At 34.6% G+C, this 27,735-nt stretch overlaps 3 protein-coding genes, 1 non-coding gene and 1 pseudogene across 5 annotated transcripts; 2 read left to right on the top strand and 3 right to left on the bottom strand.

Annotated features, from left to right (window-relative positions):
* Positions 1 to 183: 183 nt before the first annotated feature.
* On the bottom strand, positions 184 to 3,474 carry LOC18597838 (ankyrin repeat-containing protein At5g02620-like). Of its 2 annotated transcripts, none has more exons than XM_018121893.2 (4): positions 3,271 to 3,474; positions 2,343 to 2,830; positions 1,584 to 1,993; positions 184 to 1,267 (listed from the first exon to the last, which is right to left on the bottom strand). In XM_018121893.2, the coding sequence occupies exons 2-4, from the start codon at positions 2,665 to 2,667 to the stop codon at positions 389 to 391; spliced, it is 1,614 nt and encodes a 537-aa protein (XP_017977382.2). In that variant the 5' UTR covers positions 2,668 to 2,830; positions 3,271 to 3,474; the 3' UTR covers positions 184 to 388. The 2 variants fall into 2 exon arrangements, with proteins under 2 accessions (XP_017977382.2, XP_017977383.2); XM_018121894.2 differs by having other exon boundaries at positions 2,343 to 2,759.
* A 2,757-nt stretch (positions 3,475 to 6,231) lies between these two features.
* On the bottom strand, positions 6,232 to 10,951 carry LOC18597837 (Ankyrin repeat family protein). The gene is made up of 5 exons (XM_007027073.3): positions 10,657 to 10,951; positions 9,948 to 10,345; positions 9,416 to 9,608; positions 8,078 to 8,487; positions 6,232 to 7,615 (listed from the first exon to the last, which is right to left on the bottom strand). The coding sequence occupies exons 1-5, from the start codon at positions 10,676 to 10,678 to the stop codon at positions 6,791 to 6,793; spliced, it is 1,848 nt and encodes a 615-aa protein (XP_007027135.2). The 5' UTR covers positions 10,679 to 10,951; the 3' UTR covers positions 6,232 to 6,790.
* A 322-nt stretch (positions 10,952 to 11,273) lies between these two features.
* Positions 11,274 to 15,005, top strand: LOC18597629 (putative pectate lyase 4). Its single transcript, XM_018122289.2, has 5 exons — positions 11,274 to 11,786; positions 12,462 to 12,813; positions 12,899 to 13,109; positions 13,238 to 13,306; positions 14,114 to 15,005. Exons 1-5 carry the CDS (start codon positions 11,519 to 11,521, stop codon positions 14,339 to 14,341), a joined length of 1,128 nt encoding a protein of 375 aa, XP_017977778.2. The 5' UTR covers positions 11,274 to 11,518; the 3' UTR covers positions 14,342 to 15,005.
* A 565-nt stretch (positions 15,006 to 15,570) lies between these two features.
* Positions 15,571 to 17,738, bottom strand: LOC18597836 (exocyst complex component EXO70H1 pseudogene; annotated as a pseudogene).
* Positions 17,739 to 27,164: 9,426 nt separating this feature from the next.
* Positions 27,165 to 27,238, top strand: TRNAR-UCG (transfer RNA arginine (anticodon UCG)). The gene has a single exon. It is a non-coding gene; the product is annotated as a tRNA-Arg (tRNA).
* The last annotated feature ends 497 nt before the right edge of the window (positions 27,239 to 27,735 follow it).

The raw sequence follows: 27,735 nt of genomic DNA, 5'->3' as shown, positions 1-27,735 counted from the left end.
AATAGGCCTATTATTATATTCTCATCTAAAAGATGTTAAATTTATGCACTCAAGTGTGAAGTAATAGTGATCTGTTGTTGGATTATTGTTTGAGGTTAGAGTGATTGTCTGTTGGGAAGTGTGGACATAAAAACAATCAGACGTCTTAGGAATGTAACAATGATTGAGAGATAATCCCGGCAATGAAGCTAAATCATTGACTAATTAGTTTCCTCGATCCATTGAACTGTAAAAGGGAAATCTACTGTTTTACAATCTGTATAACATGGGTCTTTTGATTCAATGAGGAGCACTAAGCTGACATTCTGCTACAGTTAGTCAGATATATGTACATGAGGTAAAGAGGTGGGTAGGTGGGTGGGGAGATGGATATAAGGAGCATCAAAGCTCAAACTACATAGAGTTTCTTTTGCTCATCATGCAGAATATCCATGTCAGACATATATGACATTGATAATGACCTAGATCTACTATTAATTGACGACCTCCGAATGCTCCGAATTTTTGAAGCCTCAATACGGTTCACAATCAACCAATAACACAATGTCCCCAATGTTGATACCATGATAACAGTCCCTATACCAGTAATAAGATTAGCTAACCACCTCTCATCTTCTCCAACTACAATATACGAGAGGGCAAGAAATGCAACTGATATCAGCACACAAGCCAACCACATGAGCTTATTAATAACTGCCATCATCTGCTCCTTCGCATTTCTCTGTATAACTACAACTGAGGTTTGCACTACCACAACAGCCAATGATATGAAGAGGGCTATGGAGTCAAACACAATAAAAATCATAAACGGTGGTTTTGAAGCGGTTCTTGCTTGTCCAGGAGATACTCCCGGTGCTTTATCTTCTGGACTGTCAGCATATTGGCCTGGGACATTGAAAATGGCAGCAAATGCAATAGTGGCAATGAGAACTGCCACCACTGTGGTGGAGTTGATTGCATTATTGAGACCTTCAACATGCATTTTGTTAAGCCGCTTCGCTATGCCTTGCACGCGTTTTCTTGTTTGGCGTGTATGCTCAAGCTGGTGATGAACCCCATTCTTTATATCACTTACAGTTTGTTTTAGTTCTCGAGCTGAATTTGTAGGTTGTGACTTGATGAATTTGGCAGATTGAACTCCATGCTCTCCTAAGATGCCTGCAATATCAGATCGCTTATTTTTCTCTGCAGTGTCAAGAGCCGTTTCCCCAAACTTGTTGATGACTAGTTTGTTAACTCCACTGTGGTTTAGCAGCATTTGAACAATCTGAAAGATTGCAATAGTGATCAGACAGGGTCACAGACTTTGCAAACTTTATATGAGAAATTAATATTCTATCAGCAAATTTGGTTAGTTAAGATGAAAACCATCATATAAGGAACTAAAGTTTGGAGCCTATTCTAAAGCGTCCAGAATGAAAACCTGTTCACTACTTGCAGTATTAGCTAAGATGATTCTCAATATCTGACAGAATGCAAAGCCATATAAATTCACCCTATAATAAGTTAAGTTGGCCAAAAAAAAAAGAAGACACATTCTAAAAAGGAGAACTAACAATTATAAGTAATAAAACCTTAACTACCTGAATCCGACCCTTTTGAGTTCCTATATGCAAAGCAGTGTTGCCCTTAGTATCAACCATGTTTATTAAAGAAGGATCCGACTTTATCAGCTCATCTACCACTTCAACGTTCTTTCCTTTAACCGCCATGTGTAGAGCTGTCTGGCCCTTCTTGTCAATTCTCATTGCAATTCCAGGTTCTTTAGACAAAAGGGCCTTTACTATCTCTAGATGCCCATTCTTTGCTGCCGAATGCAAGGCAGTTTTCCCATTTCTCCTTGCTATTGTGGCCATGTTGCTGCCGTTTTCCAAGAGGAAATTCACCACTTCAGTGTGGCCTTGTGATGCAGCAGTATGCAATGCAGTGGTGTTTAAAGAATCAGAAGTCATTGAAAGATCAAGGTTGGCCTCCATGAGAATCTTCAATACCCCTGAGACAATAGACAAAAAAGATTTAGAAAAAAACCTTATCCCCAATGACAATCTGTTACTCAACAAGGGTTAGAATAATCTATAGGAAAATACAAACATGCTATGAGGAATTGAAGGTAGTTTGACTAAAAATTCGGGATTGGGATAAAACATGGAAACTTTAAACAAATCAGATGACTTCCACAAAAGTACAAAGTTGACTACAAATCTTGCAAGTCCTTAATAAATAAAAACAGCAATAATTTTATACAATATTTGCTTAAGAAATTGCAGGGTTAGACTTTCATCATGGTTCTTAATTTCTTATCCAACATGATCATTGTGCGAAAAGCAAACTTAGAAACTCACCCAAGTCCCCTTGCTTGGCAGCAATATGAAAAGCATCATAGCCATTCCTTGCTTGAGCACCCGCCAAATCAATATCACAGTACTTAATCATTTCCTTCACTAAATCGGCATAACCACACTCAGCAGCAACATATAGGGCAGTTTCACCTGATTGATTCTGCTTAGACAACAAATCCCTCAACTCTCCATCCTCACCACCACTAATTATTTCCAAAACCAATTCAAAATCTCCTGCTCTCACAGCTGAGTGCAGCGGTGTATCATCCCTTTTACCTGTCATCTGCTTTGTCATCTTCTTTTTCCCGAAGCCAAAGCTTTGCTCCATTCCCGTAGTTTCCTGCTCCTTTGCTTCCTTTAATGCAAACTCCCAAAACGAAGAATGAAGTTTTCCCCCCTTCTTTTTGATAGTTTTGATTTCTTTTCAATCAAAACTTCAATTAGTCACCATACAGACAGATCAAAAACTACATCCTAAGCATAAAGAATCTCTGAAAGCAATATAAAAAGATAAGATAATTCAGAAGACTGATGAGTTATGTATGCATGTGGGAAACCTGAGAGCTTGATTTCCTTGATATCACCCTATTCTTAACATTTTATCTTGCAACTGAAATTCAGTACATATTTAATCTAAAATAAGTAAACCCTCTTGTCTCCCCACTCATCATTATAATATCCACAGTTTCATATCAATAATTATTACCACAAATCATAAATGTCTTAAAAAAACAATAAAAACACAAAAAGTAAACCACCGGATGAGCGCTGTAACTTTGAGACTTTGTTTCATGTTTTGAATCTTTATCTTCATTCAATGAATCAAAGAAAATATTTGGGTAGTTACATTTCACTGCCAACTATAAAGTCAAAGACCCCAAGTGAAAACAAAAATCAAATAAAGAACTGGTTTTTTTCTTCTTTTACTTACCTTGGTTCTTGGCTTTGAAAAAAACCAAAGCTCCCGTCTTTCCCTGTTCTAGAAACAGTGAAAAACAAAGGGCAAAACTCTTTAAAAATTTAAAAAAAAAAATGGGGTTGTTTAGAACAAAAGAAGGAGAAGAAATGAAGAGAAAACTTAGAGGCGAATAAGAACAAAGAGGTGATGGTTACCGGCCATGGCAAGTTGGGGGGAGGGGGGGGGAGTGTTTTGGTTTTAGTGCAAAAAGCCCTGTAACTTGTAAGCAAGCAAACATCGTTGAAAACTTGGGAACTTGCCGTTGGATTCTTTTAAAAATCCCAGTTCTGATGGGTCCTACGTGGTACGAAGATATCCAATTGTTTTCTTCCACGCAACCGTTTCAATGAATGACACAGGGCCCACCACCCAACTCAAGTAACTCGCGGCGTGTTGGCTGAGGTGATTTTGGCGTTTTTACGTAAATAATATCCGTGTGGAGCATAGGCAAGCAAACATCGTTACGAATCTTACACGTGGCTCTCATTGATCGGATTCATGGACACCGACCCCACGTGGCGATCTTCACACGTAGCCGCGTGACATCCTGTCGATCATAACCGTTCAACATCCGATTATTATCATTTAATTATTCGTGTTTTCTTTTTTTTAGTTATATTAATTTGATTTAGCAATTTTTTTGCGACTTATAAGTATGGGAAAATTCAATAATAGGAAGGCACCCCAAATAAATAAATTAATTAATAAAGAAGACAAATTAAGGTTATAAGTATAGCATTAGTTGGACTTCAAAAGCAGCCCATGTTTCTAGAATTATAGAAAGAATCTTTAATTTCAAAATTTGAGAATTATGATAAAAGAAAAGTTAATGGTATAATGAACATAATCAATTTATGATATAAAATGATAAATATTATTCTGATTAATAATAATTAATCAATTAATTATAAGATTCAAACAACGACGAATTCAACATTTTATATTAAAAATAATTAAAATGTATGAATTTTTATATTTTTAATTATATATATAATAATAAAAAAATTAAAAATTAAATTTTAAAGTATACCACCATTATTTTGACTCTATCATTCAATTTAAAATAAAATTTTAAAATTTTAATTAAATATAATAAAAAATTAAAAAATATGAAAAGAGTAAGTGGCAAATCAAGAAAAAATTACTATTTTAGTTAGCTGAATGAAAAAAAAAGAAGAAGAAAATAAAAGAGATTTTATTCTTAACAAGAAATGGACGGTGGGTGATGATTTTAGAATCAAACCAATAATAATGGAATCAGGATTTGAGACTTTTATTTATTTATTTATATTAATGAAAAAAAAAGGAAAAAAAAGGGTATAAAAGTCAAAATCATATGTCCCCTGACTCAGCCTTGAATTACAGAGTACCGAAAAGAATGCCCGCGGTTGACCATAAAGGCAAATGAAAACCACAAGTCAAGGCCGCCACATAAATTGAACAAAAGAAAAAAGGGTGGGCCCGCGGGAGTGTACTCGGGCCTCTTTGGGGGTACCACGGCCAGACTCTGACACGCACTACGTGTTCGGACTTGGTGGCCCGCGTTGGGGCCGAGCACCGAAAGTCAGACGTGGGACAAAACTAACAAAAAAAAAAGAGAGAGAGACACCTTTGGTTGGCCTTTACGATTGATTTATCTAAGGTTTTTTTTTTTTTTTTTTCGTTTTCGATTTCATACGATGCTTAATGCTTTAGATCAACCTGTTTCTTGCACCGCGTTTCCTGATGTATTGTCAGTTTTATTTCTAGCGTCCAAATTGTTTGGATGTCAAGAAAGTTAACAAGGAAAGTGCAAGATAAAATTTCAGGGACCCATGACCCCATTTAATTATTGTACAAAAACGTAGTATCAAGAAGAGACAACCAGTACCCACTTCCAGTCTTCCACTATGTCGAATTACATCATTAAAGCCTAAAAAGGAGGAGTAAATAAATGGGTTTTTCGAGGCAAGATCATAGCATCAGTCATATGGAAAAAAAGCATTGACACGGTTTCCGTTAGCATTAAGGTGAGCTTTATTAATGACGAGGGAGAAAAAATGGTGTGAACCAACTTCTAATTTAACAGAAAGTTCATGTTAGAGCTATTCATTGTTCCCCAAATTCCCACTAGAAAGCCAGGGGTGAACATCAATGGGAGACTTTGTGCTTAGCTTTTACATCTTTTTTCCCATGTGAGATTGGCTCCATCACCGTGGTTCGGGACCACTAGGCAAGTTGCACAATAAAGTAAATGAAGCAAATTAAATGACTCTCACTGAGAGCATGAGCATGTTTATAATGGGGCAGTGTTTGCAAAAGAGCACTAAAAGGGGAACGAAAGATGATAAAATGGCAATCTCTTTCAGGATGTGGATTGCTTAACTAATGCCAATCCCGTGTATCAGCAATATCTTGTCTCTTCATGAGCTGTTTTTGTTTTTGACTTGGGGCACCATTTCAACCGTCCTCTTTAGTGTTCATTGTGCGGCCATCTTTTTTGGCCCATTGGTGGGCAGGGCTACACGGTGAGGGTAGGTGTATCTGGCTCACATTTCCCAACAATCCCTCTCCATCAGCCTAAATGGCAGTCTCAAATCATTCATGCAATTACCAGCAAACTTTATTAACCAGGGTATTGCCTTGAATGTAGCATTTCCACCATTAGTTATTAGATCTTCACTATGGTTTTTGATGGAAACTAGTCCTGCATGCCAACAGTTGCAACAAAGTAAGAAGCTCCTGAGATTGGTGTTACATGATAGGTTGACATAGGATTCAGATAATTTTTGAAGTAAAAAGAAAAGTAACTAGAGGAAAGAATGAATGATAAGAGAGTACCTTTTCTGCGTTGTCCTTTTTCAATGAACACATTTGGCCTGGATTATGTCATTGGAAGCTAAAAAAAATCACAACAATCAGATGACACATACCAAAAATGTCTGCACTTTACAGTAAAAAATCTATGTCTAACCATCTGGTTCGACAGTAAATAATGTATGCAACGTCTTTACAGCATGATTAAAGAAAAGGAACAAAGAGCCGAGGCTGCATTATTATATGTTTAGTTGCAGGTTTCATCTGCTTACCAGACACATTCACATGTGCAAACAAAAGCAACTGGTCACATGTTCTGTTCTACCAATGAACGGACCACTATCTATTTCCATTTTTGAATAGCGGGTGCCTGTTGTGCAACCTAAATATATTACAATCTCCAGGATTTATATACCACAACAAAATAAGCATGTGGTATTCATCTGGTTCCTGTAAAGTTTAAGGTGTCTGGACCAGTATCTTATGTTCATCCTCAAAATCATGCTAAAAAAGATTAATAAGAGAGAAGAATCCATTGCTTCTGTGAACACTCGCCAGCTGTACTTTGATCCCAAGATCTTGTATTTACAGAATAAAGCTTCTTACAACACAAAACTGCCCCCTTTTCTGCTTCAGTCATTTCCTTGAGTTACAAGTTATAGGTGGCATCATATGCCAGTTCCAAGTAGTCTAAACATTAAATAGCATAGATTGGGTTCACTTCGGAATCAGAATCTGATAAACGCAATGAGTGTGTTGCATTCCTTGAATTTTTCTCTTTCTTTTTTACTTTTCGAATCCTTTTGTTTTTGACAACAAAATAAGTCATGGTACCAAGAACTCCTGCCATTATCACTCCTCCTATAACGGTAACAAAATTTGCAGCCCACTTGTTATGTCGACCAACCACTATATATGACGAAGACATGAATGAAATACTAGTGAAGACAGAAGCCAACCACATCAACTTATTGATTATTTCCACAACCCTTCTCTCTGATTTCATCTCTCCTCTTACAATTGTGATTTGTACCACCACAACGGCAAGTGAAATGAAGAGTGCAAGGGCATTAAAGATGAAGAAGATCTTAAATGATGCTCTGCTGACGGCAACTGCCATTCCGCTGTCATTATCACCCCCAGGAACTGTGAAAATAGCTGCAAATGCAACTGTTGCAAAAAGCACTGCTACCACTGTGACTGAATTGGTGGCATTGTAAATACCTGCCCGATGAAGTTTACGCAGCTCCACAGCAATGCCATTCACATTTCTGTTTGTTTTGCGGGTTTGTTCAAGCTGGGTATGCACATCTTTCTTGATCTCTGTCACAGTTTTCCGGAGCTCATCTCGCGGTTGGTTTAGCTCATTTGCCCTGACAGCACCATAACGAGACAAACAGTCCTTTATTTCAGCAATTTCCTCTGAGAGTGGAAGCCCTTCAGCTATGTCAAGAGCTGTTTTATGGTCTCTTGTAAGCGCATTTACACTAGTGTCAGGGAGGTGTAAAAGTTCGTTCACTATCTGCAAGAAACAACTTCGTCAATGCCTTCTACTAACTCTTTCCAGGGTTGCCATTTATTTATGCTGCTTAGATTCTAATCATTTGACCATGTTCAACACAATAAACTTAAAGAAATGGAAATATAATGCATATGAAGTGAGAAATTGAGGATACAAAATATGGGAAGAAAAATGGAGGGAAAGAATGGGAGCAACAGAAAGAAAATAAAGGCCCTGATATCAGCAGACAGAACTGAAAACCACAGACCCCATATGAGATACTGAAGAACTACTGCCTTAAACATACATTAAACCATGCCACTTGAAACAATATTTTAGATACCAGTTTTTATCTTCAGTTAGTAACAGGAAAAAAAGACAACTTAGGCCATTGCAGCCAAATTGCAACTCTGACAGCTACTCATAACGCTGAAGAGGCAAACCATTGTGTAATATGTATATATGTATAATACTAATCAATACCTCTGCCCGTTTTTTCCTAGTAGCCACATGTAATGCCGTATTACCAAACTTGTCTGGAAGCATGACAATGGCTGAATCTGCCTGAAGAAGCAACCTCACCACCTCACAGCTAACTCCTTTGACTGCCATATGCAATGCTGTCTGTGCTTTCTTATCGGTCCTTCTTGCCAACTGTGGATCCTTGTCAAGCAATGCTTTAACAATATCGACATGCCCTTGCCTGGCAGCAAAGTGTAATGGATTTTTTCCATTTGATTTTGATATCTCTAGCAAGCTAGGATCTTTGGAGAGCAATTCATTAACTACAGCTGTATGTCCTTTTGTAGCTGCAGATACAAGAGGGGTTGCATTTGCTTGGCCAACTGTTTTACTAAGTCCTGGATCATGGTCCAATAGCACCCGGACAATGGCTGCATAAAGGTAGTTATTGAACTGAGACAAACTGCAGTTATGCAAAAGAACATAAATGAAAGAAACCTGAAAACATGCAACTAGTGACAAGAGATTAATTCATCAACAGCCTTGGAATAACAAAACCATGCACTGCATGCAGTTGAAAGATACAGTGATATAAACACTTTGGAGAGTTATGTCCTATTCGATGTTTAAATTGGACACTATGACAAACAGATTGGTTATGTTGTTTCCTATTTTACTTTCCTTGCAAAGTTTGAATGCCTTGAAAATGGCACTACGAATCTTGACGCAGGAAAAGAAAAAGACATTCAGAATAATGATTTTGATTCTTTCACAATTCAGCAAATGGCAGTTATTAAGATTTTCATACCTGTACATACTTTGACCCTTTGCTAAAACATCGATTTCAGAAGTAGCTATTGTCAATTTGTCATGTATCAGCACGTGACTTTGATCTTCATCCATTAAAAGTTTTAGTAGCATGAGAATACTAAGTGTTAATCTCAGAAGTAATGAAAATCTCCATGTTAAAATAGCTTTATGACATACTTTGTTAGATAATGCCAATTTTTTTGCAGTATAAACAAGCAAATTTCTTGTTTATCCAGCAACCAATGAAGGTGCTCTGCATACAAGTGAAGAAAGTAAATCTCTGCAATTAACCTGTTACCCTTCAAAGCTCTTCTCAACCCCCACCCCCTTTTTTCTTTTTTCCAGACAATTAGACTGATGGAACAACTCATCTAGGCCATGCCTCAAATATTACCTTTCAACACAAAAGCAGTAACATGTTTCTTAACATGAAGATATATGACTGATGATTCATGAACTTCAGGATTGTGTACAAGCATTTCAAACTAAATAACTTATATTCAATTTCAACCTTCACTATACCATAAGAGAAAAGGCTAGTCCTAATACCTTCATGACCTTGGTTGGCTGCAATATGCAATGGATCAAATCCTGATCGATTCTTCAATGAAATGCCCTCCTTAGTTGTATACTGCAACAGCTCCATAACCACATCCAAATGCCCCTTCTCAGCTGCAGTGAACATTGCTGTCTCTCCTAATTGATTCACCTCATTGACAACTGCTAACCTTATTTCTGCCACCTTGTTAAAAAAAAAGAAAAAGAAGGAGACATGTAGTCAAGATCAGAACGAGAATGCAACAGACATTTGCCAATATATACTTAAATTTAAATCTCACTTGGCATCACATTCAGGATTTTCACAACAGTATACATGAAATTTGAAACCATGTTGATAATATGCATTTAAGATTACAATAAGAGTAAAAGTATGTGCTGAGTCACTGTTTTATAAACAGCTCATCTCATCATCAAATTCCTCATTAACCTTGAACCTTTTAACCTATAGTAAAAAAAGTATGCCTTCAAGATTGTCAGAATAAGACATCCAAATGGATGCATTGTTTAATAAACATCTCACCTCAGCATCAAATTCTGCTCCACTAAGTGTCCCCATCATCTGAGCATCAATTTCAGCCAAAATCTGCCTGACTGCTCCAACATCACCACGCTGTGCGGCCAGGTGTAGCTCAGTGTCATTGTGGCGGCCGGTGACTTGTTTCACGTACTTCTTTTTATCAAATCGCTTTCCGGAATTAGAACCTGCAAGAAACTTGCCAGAATTGGACACCACCAGGGCCTTTCCTGAATTGGATACCACTAAAGCCTTCCCTGAATTTGATGCCATCAGGGCCTTCCCTGAATTTGATAGAACCAGAGCAGGCCTTGGCGTCGTTGGAGAAGGACGAGGTATTGTTTCCACCAACTGCGCAGGCCAATGAGGCGGAGAAAGTCCCTTCTCCAGATCCTTCTCGCATTCTTTGCAGGTATCATTCATGTTGAAAAACAAAAAATCCATAAATTCTAAAATATACCCTATTAAAAGCAATCGTTATAGATCAAATCCTAGATCCTATGCTGTGTTTCATTGCTCAAAATGTATCCACGTTTCATCTTTTTCCCTTCTATGTGTAAATGCAATGTCATGTCAACCTTTACATTGCATGAAGGTGAATGGTATCAATTTTCATTTTTTTTTTGGTTTTCTCTCCACTTCATTCATCTGGGATTTCTCAAAAAACCAAAAAGATCCTCAACAATAGCAAAAAAAAAAAAAAAAGAGAATGTACCTTCTTCTTTACCAGACCCCATCAAGAGATGCAAAAGAGAACACTATGAAAGCATCTTCTCCATGATTTCCATTGATCGTTGATGGAGAAATTATGGTAAAATGAGAAAGGAAATAATCTAAAGCAAAGAGTGGAGAAGAAGAGGAAATGAAGGAAGACAGGAGCCGCCGGGCCAACCAGGTCGACCACCGGGGCCACCGGAGGTTTGCGAACTCAGCTGCTTCCTTTTTGCTTTTTTTGTAGTGTCGTTGGTTTGCCCTTTTTTGCTATGTCCATATCGTGTCTCGTTGTGATTTTACCGTAAGATATGGAAAATGGATAAACCCAATAACCCATTCAGACAACACAGACAGATGCCATTTGGTCTGAGGTAACTAACTTATAACTACCACTTAAAACCTTGTTTATTCTTCATACTATTTCATCTTTGTGTTTAAATTACATTAAATTAATCTTAATTAAATAATTAACCTTATTTTAATCTAATTAATCAATTCAAAAACTACTAACAAATATTTTACTAGTATTTTATTTCCATTCATGAAACTTTGGGTAAATCACATTTTTGGATCAAAATATATGGACATCACGGCCCATTAGCACTGCTCTATCCATCACTTGACTTGATCAAAGACAAAACCTGCGAAAAAAGTGTAAAGGCAAAATGCCAAATCCTTTCCCACGCTGTTAAATTCGATGCTCCCATACCATCTGCTAACGCTTTAATTGGAAGAAGGTAACCCCCCCAAAATTTTGTCGGCAAATACTGTTTCTAAGCAATCGACCAAGAGACTAGACCTCTAACAAGCTCTTTTACGTTGCAAGGCAATTAATTTTTCTAACGTCCCTGTTGCCATTATCAATGGGGAACGCTCACGGCCACCGCAAGAACCGTAACTACCGCGAGCACTCTGGCTCTTACCCAACGCCTGTCCCGCCTTATTATAAATACGGTCCGCCTCCGCAGCCCCAAGTTCCAAGCCCCACGACCCAACCCCAGATGGCTCTGTCTTTGCCTTATACGAATGTCGATTCTAGTCTTCGAGCCCTTGCCGGCCAAGCTGAGGGCTTTGGTCGCTTCGCCATTGGTGGCCTCCATGGCCCTCTCTACCATGTCACTACTTTATCAGGTAGAGTTACTCGCCTTTCTATTTTACATTTGATTTTAATTGCACTGTTAAAAAAAATGTTTTTCTTTTACTATGTCGTTGTTTAGTTTGAGTGCTTTTCTTTAGTCAAGAAGGAAAAGTATATCCTTTTTGGTTCCTTGGGGAACTATTGAAGGTTTGTTGGGCGGATTGTGCTTAGATTTCCATTCGTATGAACTATGGTCTTAAAGTTAAATTGAAGCCTCATTTAGCTACATGGTTCAAATTTCAGACTAACTATGGGTTTTCCTCTTTTATGAGTGTTTTGGGAGAAAGTTAAGACTTTAGACAGAGGGCTCTGAATTTGAGTCGATTTAAGTTGAACTTGATTAGGGAAGCTTCTTTTGTTGGTTAGGTAACAAGTTTTGAATATTTAGCTAGATTGTTCGAATTTCAGATTAAACATGGGTTTTCCCTTTTTATGAGTGTTTTGGGAGAAAGTTTAGACTTTAGACAGAGGGCTTGGAATTTTAGTCGATTTACGTTGAACTTGATTAGGGAAGCTTCTTTTGTTGGTTAGGTAACAAGTTTTGAATTCATAAGAGTTGTATATTGGCCTTCGAGATCTCTTGTGTTGAGAAAATGAAATTGACTGTGGAGTATGGACCATTTAGTTACTTATGTGAAATTAAACATATTTTTTATATGCAATTGTAGATGATGGGCCCGGATCATTGCGTGATGGTTGCCGTAGAAAAGAACCCCTTTGGATTGTCTTTGAAGTTTCAGGAACCATTCATCTTTCATCTTACTTGAGTGTGTCATCTTATAAGACCATTGATGGACGTGGCCAAAGGATAAAACTCACCGGAAAGGGTTTAAGGCTGAAGGAATGTGAACATGTTATAATATGCAATTTGGAGTTTGAAGGTGGTAGAGGACCGGATGTTGATGGGATTCAAATAAAACCTAACTCCAAGCACATATGGATAGACCGTTGCAGCCTTCGTGATTATGATGATGGATTGATTGATATCACCCGAGAAAGCACAGATATTACTGTATCTAGGTATGGTTTATCATTGTCAGGAAAGTAACCACTGTTTGAGAAGGTTAAAACTTGCACTAATTGATATCATTAACTGGGTTTTCAGGTGTCACTTTTCACAGCATGACAAGACGATACTCATTGGAGCAGACCCCTCTCATGTCGGTGATAGATGTATCCGGGTGACCATTCACCATTGCTTTTTTGATGGGACTCGGCAACGACATCCCCGTGTTAGATTTGGGAAGGTACATTTGTACAATAATTACACTAGACACTGGGGCATTTATGCTGTTTGTGCCAGTGTGGAATCACAGGTGATGATTCTCCTACTATTTTAAATTGTGTTTTTGCTTAAATTTCATTGAAGGTTTCATCATTTCAACCTGTTATGTGTTCTACTTGGAGAAAGAGAATAACAGTTTTATGTTCTACTTGACATCAGATATACTCTCAGTGCAATATATATGAAGCAGGGCAGAAGAAGGTGGCCTTCAAGTATCTTACCGAAAAGGTAACTCTTCTTGATTTGCTTCCGAATAAGTATTTGAAGTTTACTTGATAATGCAGAAACCTTTTTGCTTTATTTTGTATTGAGCAAAATACTATTCAGTTAGGAAGGATCTCTTGCTATCTAATCTCCATTGTATGGCTCTTGAAGAAGAAACAGATTTACCTCTCTTAATGTTCCCTCAAGTCCTACTGTGGAATCCATGCTAGCCATTCCCTTAGGTTGAGAAGCGATGAACTCTCTTCCGTATATTATCAATTGTTTTTCAAATTGTCAAATTTATATCTTAACTGTCTAGAATGTCTATGACATTATCTCCTAGAAAGACATGAATTCTCCATGAGGTCTTGAAAGTAATTAAAAAGGGCCTCTGGCTTATGAGAACAAGACTCCACGTCATAACTAATGGTGTGCACTAAATTTTAGAGGCAGAAAAGAAGTGGGTAAGATACCATATTGCCAATTTTATTATTGCTTGAACTGGTATATTCGTTTGTGAGAGAAACCAGGATCTATCAGCAAATAGTAGTTACAACAAGCAGAGGAATGATGAGGTGTCTGTAGGATCCCTTTTCAGAATAACAACATAAGTTTAAGCCAGCTCTATGATTGTTGCAGTGTATTATTTAGTTTCTAATTGGTAGGGCTGATGCAAGATTTGATTATCAAGAAAGCATATTTTAAGACACAGGATCGTTTATATCTTATATTTTCTGAAAATGCTAAATTTTTTGTGATTTAATACATGTTGTCATGTAGCTATTGGCGCTTAATTAATAGAAAATATTGGTCAATGGATTGGTTATGCAGGCTACTGACAAAGAAGAGGCTTGCAGTGGCTGCATAAGGTCCGAAGGGGATTTGTTTACAGCTGGAACCCAAGCAGGCCTGTTGACTGAGAATGCTAGGTCCAACTTGTTTCATCCAAGTGAATACTACCCTACATGGACAGTGGAAGCTCCAACAGATACCCTTAAACATGTTGTTCAGCACTGTACAGGATGGCAGTGTGTCCCTCGACCAACTGAAGCGGCCTAGTAGCTAATTGCTGCTGCAATCACCTTAAAAGATTCTGCACCTGTACATGTAGTTGCATTGAATAAATATAATCCATGATCCATATCTTACAAGCATAGGACACAACCGTAATAAAGTTTAATACAACACTATGTTGTCAATTCAGGTCTTTATTGCATTCTCTCAAGGGGACATGATCTGCCAGTTGTTGGCCGCCGACCATATGATGTATCGTCATCATTTCCATACCTGGTTAAGCTTTCTTGGCACAGTTTTACTGGTATTCCTGTTCCTTTCATGCAAATGCAATTATGATAGCAGGACCAATCAATGAGTTCTGGAAGTTGTAACGGGAAGCTGCCACGGTTGGGTTATAAAAGTCAAAGAGGAAGAAAAATTGGGGTTGAAACTGAAGAATCCCCAGAACTCAGACTAGTATAGAAAAAACCTGTGGTGTTTGCTACCCGGCATTCTGAAAGGTTACAAAAGGTACAAGTGTCAAAAAGGTCGGTCGTATCTCTTGGAAATGTGTTGTTCCGCATGCAATGCCTGTCAGATCATATCTCGTTTGAAAGGTATGCGTATCGATATTGTAATATCGAGAAATTTCTCTACGGTATCGAATAGTACAAAGTGTTTTTCTCGATTCGAATCTTCTTCTTTGTTTGTTTTTTTTTGTGGTTTTCGTACTTCAATAGCAGATTTTATTTGACTCCCAATTTCTGCTTAGCTGAAATGTTTGTGTTTTCAATTTTGATGCAACATTTTGTCGCATCTCGTTCCACTCTTTTCATATTGGAGACAAGTTTGGAGTCACGCGATGACCCTAGTAGTTTGATTCAATATTTGGTATATTTATTTTTTTTATTTAAAGAATTGAATATTTTTAAAAAATAAAAATAAAAAATCTAATTCGAATAAAATTTTTAAATTTAATATTTATATGAAAGGTAAAGAAAAACGGTATCACAGACTCACATTTTTAAATGCTAATACCATTTATTGCGGATTTATGTTTTTAATTATAAAATATACTTAAAGTTTATATGTAAGAAAGGAAATTGATAGTGGCTTATTGGTTTTATTTATATATATATATATATATGTGTGTACGAAATTATATACTCAAGTTGTACATAAAATCATTTCTCTTTCAGCAAAATCAGGCAGGAAGAGGAATGAATCTCCAGTTATAGTGATATACAGAATAAACAGATGTGGATGGCAGTCATGTAAATAACACATAAAAGAACCGCTAAAACTTAAGATAGTTGGATAACAACCTCAAATGATCGCCGATTCTTTTTTACGATCACAATACATCGCCATAAAATTAATAAACATAAACAACAAAAAAAAACTTTACACTCTCAACGGTCACCGCATTCGTCGCCGATGAGACGACGTCGAAGAAGACGTAGATGAACTCCCGGAATTAACTGTCCCAAAGAACAAATCCGACAAGTGATTCCCTAAATCTTCAGGGGAAAATCTGACAAATAATCTTGCGGTTCTTTCATCTCCAAACGTTGATTTTTGCGTATCGTAAAACTCCCGGTATACTGGGACGAGTTTTCTAGCAATGGAAAGCTTAATCTCGTCTCGCAATTTCGAGTCGGGTACGAGGCAAGAACTCTGTTTCCAGTACACATCATCAAAGCTTGAATTAAATTTCCTGAAACATTCTTTAGCTGCCCCCGGTGACATCGAAGACGTTGGATTCTCTGGCAATGAAGCGAACACGTGGCCCCAAGCTAACCGCTCGTAATTTGCTGCGAACTGTCTCACCTTAGCTTCGTGTTTCGTGATCCATTCCTCCCCGAGTAAATACTGCAGATTCGATGTACGGACTCTGGAAATTAAGTGTTGGAGGTTGTTCGCTAAAAATAGGTAAGATAGCGAGACGTCTTTGTAATGCTTTGCTTTCCCGTCGAGCTTGCAGAGTAGGACGAGGATTACCCACGCAATGTGGACGGAGATCGCCGGCACCGGAGTGTCGTCGGAATACGGACTGTCGAAGTAGGATTTTGGTAACGATGATTTCGCAGGCGGTGGCCAGTCTGAGATAATGTCGGTGAGGACGTTGCTGTAATCAGCGAGGAGAGTGAGATAATTCATCGAGTAGATCGTAAGAGAATGCAGACCACCGCCTGGAATCATCACTTTGGACGAGTCCTTTTGGATTGTGGACTCAAAATCTGTCAACAATGACCGCACTGACTCACTGAGTCGAACCAGTGAGTTAAGTGCTTGTGATCTGACGGCTGAAGTCGATTCAAAAGAAAAGATCGTTTCGATCTCTTGCCAGTTCTCTGACATAGCCGTGTACATATCGAGTACACGGAACATTTTCTCCTGCGGCGACCTTTTGGTCTTGGCGGCGAGTTCAGGGAATCCAAACAGAAGCATGGCGCCATCTTTTGAAATCTCGGTGAAGCAGGATTCTCTGATGGAATCGGACATAGCAAACACGTGATCGCAGAGGATTCTTTCACCAGTGAAAAGGGTCCTTATGGAAACCTTCACGGCTTCTAACCAGTTCTGGATTTTCAAATCCAGTACATCCCAGTCCATTTTATTAATCTGCGACGAGCTCATTTTTTCGATTCCGAGCTTATAAATTCCTTCATCGATAATTGATTTCCGAATGATTTTATAAATATGTATGCACTCTTTAGCGTAACCGGAAGCGATCATGCAATCCGCTATCGATTTCAGATCGGACATAGCCATGGAAGAAACTTCTTCTACTTCAGAGATGGAATCCCCCGCCGCGCGAATTTCATCTTCCGTTGAACCTTCATCATCATAATCAGACAAGCTTGACCTGGCGGAGGTCCTTGATGATCTGGTGGAAACCGATTCTGGATCCAAGTGAGCCCGATTCATCGATAAAATCTGGTAAAACTCTTTCTGAAGCCTCTTCATTGCGATTTGCATCAAATTTTGAGCTAGAACGAGCTTTTCCGAACCGGAATCTTCAGAAACTAACAAATGCATGATTTTTTGCAGCTCGTTAACGGATCTTATAAACTGCATGGCTTCCTTCTTGCTCTCGTAGAAAAGAGAGGTCACTTTAGCGTAAGCTGACGCATCAGCATCCCATTTCATGATGATGGTAGCCGCGTCGTCGATGGTTTGCTCGATCATGGATTCGGAGATTCTACGGCGAGGAGTGCTGGACAGCGAGGTTGTTGAAGGTGACATGGATTGGCGAGACAGGGCAAACGACGGCGTCCTGGAGCTGAAGCAAAGGCTCCTCATTCCTTTTCTCGGCATTTTCTGAGATGGTGAAGAGGTAAGTGTTTTGAAGCTATTTTTGTTTGGTTTTTGTTGGCGGCAGATGAATAGGAAGAGAATTGGAATTTTGAGCTTAGCTTTAGGCTTCCTTCTTACTTGGCCAAGTTTTAAGTGCAATGGGACATTTGGTGGGAAATATATAGACGTTGGATCAATGTCGCCGTTGCTTGGGAGGGAAGAACGTGGGGTTAGACTTTTGACTTTTTGAGTCAGACAGCGACCCTGTACAGGGTACACGTGTCTCCTTGTAGCCCATGTCCATGACATTCCCAGAAAACCATCCAAAGAAAATATTATTTTAAAAAGAAAGAAAAATATAAAGTCTGCTAAATGAAAAATCAAGCTTAAAAATAAACTATTTATATTCAACACATCATATAATTTACAGTATTTATTTATAAAAATTAAAAAATCATTAAAAATAAATATTTTTAAAATTATAAATAATTATTATAAGAGTTCTTAACTTTAAATTTAACAACATTTATTTCACTAATAATATATACACACAATATATCAAATATAAACAAAAAATAAAAATATAAAAGTAATTAAAAGAAGAAATTTCGTATAAATTTAAAATAGTAATTTATTATTAATCATTTTAATCACTTGGTGGAGCAAGTAATTAGTTATACAAGTTGACAACTTATTCTATTGTTGAAAAAATACAATTTAATTCCATTAAATTGTTGTGGTGCCTGTGTCCTATTCTTCTTGACCCGTGACTCGAATGCCTCCTCACATTGTTGAAGGAAGACCTCTTAATAAAATCACGTAAGCAGATATATCATGAATTTCCACGTGTTCAAATTGATCTAGTTTTTTATAAGTTTCGATATAGAAATTTTATTTGATAATTACTTGGAAATAAAGCAAATATGTTCAAAATAAGGGTTGATAATTTTTTTATATTAAACTTTTCAAACAATTTCCTTGGAAACATAAAGCCACAAAGCGTCCGGAACAAGAAAGCATGTTTAAGAAAAGTATTAAGCCGTTTTCCCACCTTTCTCATTTCGTTTTCAATTTTCTTTATACTCCGAGTCTTACAATTTGAATAATTTGCATTCATATGTAATAATATAAAAAATATTCGCAAAGATATTTGATACACGGTTGTCGCGATCAATGAATAAAATTATTAACATTACGTAAGTACACCATGTGATTGAGAAAGAACTTATACTCTGACGGAAAAGGTGTATACATTCTGAGTAACGGAAAAAAAAAAAAAAATATATATATATATATATATATATATATATTTTACATGCAAATCACGAGTTAATTAAGAACTACAAGCATTAATTAATTACTCTTGCGGTCCCGTTCATCTTTTTTTTAGATGTCTTAAAGTTTTATATTTTTATTTATTAAGTATCTAATATTCTTAAGTTTTACTTTTTATACGTTTGAAACATATATATTTTACGTCTTGAGTACCGAAAAAAAAAATTTGTAGGCAAATCATGATTTAATTAAGTACTCTAACTATTAATTACTCTTTTCGTCCTTGTTTATAGTTTGTGTGTTCATCTTTCCTTTTTTATGTCTTAAAATTATATTTTTTATTTATTAAATATCTAAAATTCTTAAATAATGACGAAGTCAAGATGATGGTAATCACTTCTTAGTTTTTAATTTTTTATCAGGTATAACATACAAAAAATCTTAAATTATTAAAAAAAATTAAATAAGTTTTTATATTTTTATTATGTTCAATTAAACATTTATACTTTTATTTTGAATTAAATAAATTTTTATAATTAATAATTAACTTAGTCAAAATGTCATTTATTATTCTATGTCGTGTGACGCTAACATGATATATTAACATATTATAATTGATTATAATTTAGCATACTAACGTATCATAATTGATAACGACATGATATGTTAATTTGATATGATAACATGATCATATAATATTTTTCATTCTCCACATCAATGTCATATCAATGTCATGTGGATATAAAATAACAAATAGTATTTTTACTAATAACAATTAATTAATTATTAGTTATAATGACTTATTTGATTTAAAATAAAAATATAGAGACTTAATTGAATACAATAAAAGAATAATGACTTATTTGAATATTCTTGAATAGGTTAGGGGCTTATTTGAACATTATGCCTTTTTATTGTTATATGTGTAAGATTTGAGACATATAGATACGCAATCATATATATTACCCTTTAACCACTCTTTATGCAATTCTTAAGCCTTACTTTTTATATGTTTTCAAACATATATATTATATATTTTTTATTTTTTGACATTAAAACTTATGAAAATTTTATAAAAAAATTAAAATTTATTATAAAATACATTAAGATCAATTTTTTCTTAAATTTTGTGAAAATTTTAACAAAAATAAAGAATTTTTCATGCACTTATTACTCTTTATTTTTGTTTTGTAAACTTTAAATTTTAAAAAAAATTTAAAATAAAGTAACAAAAATAAATGTCAAAATGAATTTGAATTCGGGAAACATATATTGTTAATGACTTAATTTTAATCAAACAAAAGCATTTAAAAAAAAACAATAAAAGCATTGCATTGTATAATATGTCAAATTTGTAGATAAGAAAATTTAAAAGTTCAACCAAATTTCATTTAAAACAAGTTGAAAATATTAACTATTTCGGTATCATGACCAGGATCCAAATCATAGGTTTACAACCCTAATCTTAATGTCAAATTTAATTAGCTTTTCATTTTTCTTTTTCTTTTTTTTTGATAAGTGGTCAAATTTAGCTTTAAACAAGTTGGATAACCGCGAATGCTGCAATTTGCATTTGATCAACGTTTCGACTTCATTCTACATGCAAAGAATATTGATTTAGACTTTACCCACAAACAATATTTGACTTATAGCCTTGACTTTTTTAATTATTCTCTTATTACAAATTATCACACCTACGGTGCCATTATGTTGCAACCACGTCAAATATTAACAGCCTCTGGAAAAAAAAAATAACACTTGCTGAATTATAATATACCAACTAAGTTGGACAAATTGTGCCAAATTGAAGAAAAATCCCAGCAACATTAAACAAAATTTTCGTCAAACCTACATTACCCATGCAATATGTACTCCCTATTTATTATTTCTTTTTCTTGATTATGTTAGGCAAGAAAAGTTCTTGATAAGCATATATCCCCAAGTGCACTTTTTTGAAATTCTATCACCCTATAAATTCAGTCAAAAACATGGTTCAATTCTCTGTATCACTACACGAATAAATAAGTTTTATGTGTGTTGAACTCGATGTATAATTAGATATGCCATAACTGAAATTCAAAATGCAAAAACATATATCTGATTCTTGATACATGATTTAACAACGAAAATAATATTGATCAAATTAGCTTTTAAATTTGAATACATAAAATCTTATTCCTTGATCTATTAACTCTTTATTGGGTGAGAGAATTTTAATGATTTTGCGTAGATAAGAGAAGGGACCTAGTATTAAAATTATATAATGAATACTTAATGCTACTTATTATAAGATAGTTTGCTACACAGATTTATACGTTATTAGATAAGACCAAATTTACTTCATCTGATTTTGATAAAATACAAAAAACAAATAATATAAGTTCATACTTTGATTTTATAGAAAAATCTAACATTTTGTACTAATTTGAATTTATATATTCAAGAATTACCAAGTCATTAATCCTATTCGTGGCTCTCATTGTTATTGAAATCTTCTTCTTTCATATGTTTTTTACGTGTTTTCTCGGTCAATCTTCCATAACAAACAAAATAGCTCTTTTGCTTCTAACGTCTAACAAAAATACAAACGAAAACATATCAGAAATGGGAAACTTCTCAACATTATTTATACCCACAGCTTTTGATTCCTCTCCCATGCTCTTTTACTTTTCTTTGAACAGATCATAGCATTGCAATGAACCCATTTCAAGGTTGTAATGGGGACAAATTTCGCTTCTTATGCCCCTAAACTAGAACATAACTGAATTAACCCATAGTTAAAGTGGCTGCCAGAAAGGTTGGCACCGTGACCACAATATTTATATATATGCCCACAACTTCCATGCGGTGTAAAAAGTCTATATCTGATAAGTCATTTGAATGGAAGTCTGATCGGATTGTTACATTGCTTCACACATTTATTGCACATGTATTGACAAATAATAACACTCTTGGTTTACATATTTCTTTCGCTCATCAACTTTTGTTCTTCAGTTTTAGTGGGAACAAGGCTCAAGGTTGAGTGCGGCATGGGGTGTTTTATTTTTTCATTCAACAGGATATGTACGATCAATAATGTTTCCCTGAGCTTTCGAACAGAGGAAAATGATGAATTGTAGCATGAATAAGAGACATACACGATAACTAGTGACGAAATCAAGATTTTATATCATATAAAAAATTAAAAATAATATAATATTTATAAAGATTAATTATAATTTTTTTCAAAAAAATAAAAATAGAATTATAAAATTTTTAAAACAATAAAAATAAATTATAAAATTTTAAAACTTTGAGGGAACGGGTGCCCCTCCCTACTAGCCCTCCTTCCTCCGCCTCTGCATGATAGGGTACAAAGATCATCAATGCAATAGATGATTTGTTCCCAATGCCATCATAAATAACGAAACGTGCATGGACCTGCAGAAAAACTAAACAATCTCAAGTGGTAATAACCTTAAATCACTACCCCTTTCGACTTTAAAAGCCTTAAACATCGTTGGGATCAATCTAAAAAGGTGTATCAATTTGTTTCTTAATTTTGTCCCAAAAGAAATCACATTTATGCATTCAAATTTCTCAGAAATTTCACCTCAAATAATTTCATTAGGTGATGAAAGTATATAGGCAATTAGCTTAACCATCATTTGCTCTTAGCGTCACTTAAATTGGATCTGCTCTTTAGCGATATTGAAATGATATAATTAATAATAAAGTTTTTAAATTTTAAGCATAATACTCAAATAAATTCTTAAATTATTTAAAAAAAATTCAAATAAATTTTGATATTTTTATTATATTCAATAAAACACTTATATTTTTATTTTAGATCAAATAAACTCTTATAACTAATAATAGATTAATTATCATTAATTAAAATATTATTTGTCATTTTATTTTTATATATCACTTAGCATAGTGTTGATATGAAAGTAAAAAATATCATATAATTATATTATTATGTTAAATTAACATGTCACGTCATCATCAATTATGATATATCAATATATCAAATTATCATTAATTATGATATATAAACATGTTATGTCAATGTCTAATATTTTGATTAAATCGATCATTAATGATTAAAGTTTATTTAATTTAAAATAAAATTATAAAAATTTAATTAAATAAAATAAAAAATATAAAAAAATTTAAATAGTTAATTTTTTTTTAATATTACGCCTTATTTAACAGGACGTGGCAACAATTGTAGTGGTGTGCGGCCTCTAGACTTGCGAAAGACCAATCTAGACTATCATGCATCGATTCTTTGGGCTACGAAATTTTCATTAGCCTTTGAATTTCTATACCGGTTCACGGGGTCTTTCGTGACGGCTTTAATTTGTGGTATGGTCTGAAATAATTTTACCAGGTCCAACCTGTCTTGCTGCAAGCTTACAGCTGGGGCACCATGACCATTCCGAGGTGCCTAGGCCTAGGCAGGTAATCTTTAATTTCCGGCGGTCAAAGGGCATCCCATTTAATTCTTGAACAGTTACGTCATTAATTTAAAAAAACAGAAGAAGACTCTTAAAGGAATTTGAATTGCGTAAGCAATGAGACTGATGAACAATTGAACAAATTTTTGTTGAATGACTTGTAAGTTTGCAATTTCAAACCCACATTTTCCATTCCACTAGATGCTTCATTTCTCATTTGATTTTTAACGTTATTATTATTATTATTATAAGATGGAAACTAGTAAGATTGGTCTGATCTTCTAATCAAGTGGGAGAGGATTTTGAAAATTTTGACTAAGATTTCAATTTAATGATCAATTTCCATGCCTTCTTAATTATTGTACACCATACACTATATCCTATCAATCAAATTTTAAGATCTACAAAAAATTTTATAAATTAAAAAATTTTGGGTAATTAAGGTTTTAATCAAGTTGCCCTTTTAATTAATCAAGACACATATATTAAAATAAAAAATAGTTTTGGTCAACCAAAACATTTATACTAAATAGTGCAATTCTCCTAAAGTTTTGCCCGTCAAATATACCACCTATCATTGTCTGAGGCTCCGGCACCACAAAGCAATCAGCAATCACATTACAAATCATGACAAAGTGGAAAAATAAAATAAAATAAAATTACATGTCCTTGTCATGAAAATTTTGCCCTTGGCATTCGTCACCACACACCGCATTTGCTAACAACTTGAACAAACCTAACCTGTTGCGTTCAGCGACCAAACAATTAGTGACGTTTTGAGTTTGGAAAACCACACAGTTGTTTGGTGTTCATGAATTTAATCAGAATTATTATCATATAAAAGTCATTCATGAATTTAATTAGTCGTTTTCAAATTTATAATTATAATTCAAAAATGAATATCCGTCAATACAAAGTTAATTCCTGATTAAGTTTCCTTTGAAAATTACGTCTAAACCTTTGTCCGATAGATTATGACTACAAGGCAGAGGCCGTACGTGTATGATCTGTCCTCAAAGAAAAAGCATAGAGAAAAAATGGTATAAGGCGACGAATATATGCTTTCAGTCCCATTTGGGTTATTTCCAGCTAATGAAAAGTTGCGTAAAACGAACAATCTCTTCGAATCCGTACACGTAATTCGAACTTAATTTCTACTTGCATAACTGAGTATATCGTCAAGGCTCCCCCACTGATAGTGATAGCGGACGTACGGTTCATGCACGATCATTCCAAGAGAAACTGACAATTCTTTGGTCCGACATGAAGTTTAGATCAATAAAATGTACCTGTTTAAAGCTAATAGAAACTCTACAAATATATATCTTGCTGTAGCCTCTAGATGTCACGTATTAAGTTAATGAGCTATGCTGAAGGGTGCAGTGCATTGACCTGATACAGAGAGCTCAGCCAGTGGGGTGCCATGAATTTATGCTACATGAGATCTCAGGCTTATAGGTTAGATATAACTGGATTCACATATATATGCTATGGTGCAAGAATCTGAAGGAAAGCTTTAATGACAACTTCCTACTTGCACGGCTGACATGCAACTGATCACGTCCATGGCAGCAGCGCCAGCAGCAACGTAAGAATAAATATGAGTGGACTTGAAACCCTTTTGTAGACAAAGGGTTTCACAATATAGTGTTCAACTGTTGTTAGGTGTCTTTAAACCATTATTTCCTTCTACAAGCTGCCAACTTGCTTTGAAATATCGAGATCTATATATCTTTGCATCCATATAATTTTTCCCCTTGGTCCAAAGCAGATATAATCCTCCCCGTCCTTTTAACACCTAATTCTTTAATGAATATAAATTTCAATTTTCCAGGTTCTTAATATACCTACTTTGATTTTTATATAATATGTGTTAATATTGAATATTCATGATACACTATTGATCATAATTTTAAACATGAACAAGTTAAAATCCGGAAAACTTTGGATCACCGTATTAGTATCATGTCAAGCACTTCAGATGAAGTAAGACATTTCAAATATCATGTCGAGCAAGTAGGAAGATTTTGAGATTTTTATAAGCATGGAGGTTGAACATTTTGTCAAGTTCGCAAATTATTTCAATCTCATATCGAATAGATAGAGATATTTTGAGAGATTTTTAAATACGGATGTTGTACATTTTATTAAATTAATTAATCTTTTAAGAAGATAATAATGATCTCGTGACATCATCTTATAGTACTAGTTTCTCTGTGAAAAAAAATTATGGCATCTGCTGCCCTATTTGTCAATTTAGGCCAATTTAGAAATGAAAATTGATTTGACAAATGAGTTCCAAAATAGCAGCTGCCCATAGCAAGAAAACAAAGTACGTTGTGACAATCATGGCGCAGAACTAAGAGGAAAGAAGAGTTTCAAGGGGTGAGTATTTCTTACACAAGTTTCATATTCTTTCGTCCCCAGAATGACTATGAAGACTAGAAGAAGGAATTACTTTGATGTGTTTACACTTAGGAGCTAACGAGTTGATGCTTCCAAGTACTGTTGAATTATATACTTGCAAACAGGACCACGGTTATTGAAAACTGTACCGTTGAAACTTTGGGTATCCCATTCCCATGTGTCGTTGATTTGAAGATCATGGGTTTGAATTCCCATTGTTAATTGAATGATATTTGGTGATGATTTCTCCACATAGTCATCTATGTAGGGGTAAACAAAACAAAACCAGACTATTTACCTATTTAAACTAAATGTGATTTTAGTAAAACGGTTTAATCTAATTAATTCATTGGATTAATTGGTTCAAAATGTTTGATTCAATTGATTTTTTAGTCGGTTCTTGGTTTTAAAATTTTTAGACCAAAAAACCAAATTAATTATATATATATATTAAGAAAAATTGATAGTAAACTTAATTAATAATATACTTAAAATATCTTTGTTTATTTTATGTACATATACAAATCATAATTATAACAATTTAATTTTAATTATATATATTTATTTATTTATTTATAAATATGTATTAATATGAAATTACAAGTTATAAATTTTAAATGATATAACTTATATGTTAATATTGTAATATATGATAGTAAATATCTTAAATATTAATATGTTATAATTATTACACTTGAGTAATGTTTCGTAATATAAAATGTTATAAATATAAAAATAATTATATAAATATTATATATATTTAATTTATACGTAAGTATTACTATAACTTATAATAAATATTATTTATATGATTACACTTAATAACCTTCTTAATTATTATCTTAATTTTTATAACATATAAGTTGTATCATTTGTTTCATATATATAATAAAGTAATATTATATATATATATATATTTAATTTATACATATTTTGTATATTTTATAATTATGAATGAAGTTTATAAGTTTTAATATTATAATTTATAAAAAAAAAAGTGGTAAAATTGTGATCCATTGGTCCAAATCAAACTAACCAAATCAATTTTATATTTGGTCGGTTTGGTTTTTCTTTATGTTTGATCAATTTTGATCGATTTTTTAAAAATATTTGATCTATTTGATCTTTAAGTATGGTGAACCAAACCACCTAATCCACTCATTTGCTCACCCATCCAGATTCATAAATTTTTAGTATGAAACATTACAATGAAATAGAGATCAAAATTCCAAATTTCCAATTGAAAAAAAAGATTGTATTTCTTTTTTATTTTAGGTATTAAATTGACAGAGCCATAAGTTCAAATGTTCAATTCAAAAAAGTGAAAAAAGGTTCCTCGTTATAAATTTAAAAGTGGTTAATATTAAACACAGCTCGCCATTCTATAACCCTGAGATTTCTGACTCCGAAGAAAAAAAGGATTAGGTTGAGCATGGTAAACCATAGAGGAGAGGCATTCATCCGACCGCATAGCGCAGTGGATTAGCGCGTTTGACTTCGGATCAAAAGGTCGTGGGTTCGACTCCCACTGTGGTCGAGAATAAAATAAAATCTTAACTTTTTGGTATTTTAGGTTTGACATTGGAAGCTGATTAGTAGCCAAAAATTAGAGACTTGTTAACTCAATGAGAAATGGCTGAGCCCTATAAATGTTTCGGCCTGACCCTGCACTCAAATTTGTACAATCTGCCTGACCCTACAGGAGCTACTTCCATCTACGTAAAATCCTGGATTCAATTTGAATTGACCCCTAACAAGTGGTCCAGCTTCTACTAAATATCTAATATTTCATTAAATTGGTTGCTCTGATTATTACCTAGCAATAGCTCATCAATGGCACAGCTCTAGCTCTAGATCAGGGATTGCTGATTATTGTTGCTGCTCAATTTTTTCTGATAAACGAAATTGACCAAACTATCATGCTCTTTTCCTTGTTTTTTCCCTCTAATTGAACTTCCACGAATGAACTCGAGTCCCAAAAAGATCCTCTCCATGGGTTACTTCATACCACTGTCCTGTTGTCTTAACAGTGAA

This window comes from Theobroma cacao, chromosome 5 (assembly GCF_053813885.1).
Source record: "Theobroma cacao isolate CCN51 chromosome 5, ASM5381388v1, whole genome shotgun sequence".
Classification (NCBI taxonomy): domain Eukaryota; kingdom Viridiplantae; phylum Streptophyta; class Magnoliopsida; order Malvales; family Malvaceae; genus Theobroma; species Theobroma cacao.
This window is presented reverse-complemented; position numbering and strand designations above follow the sequence as displayed.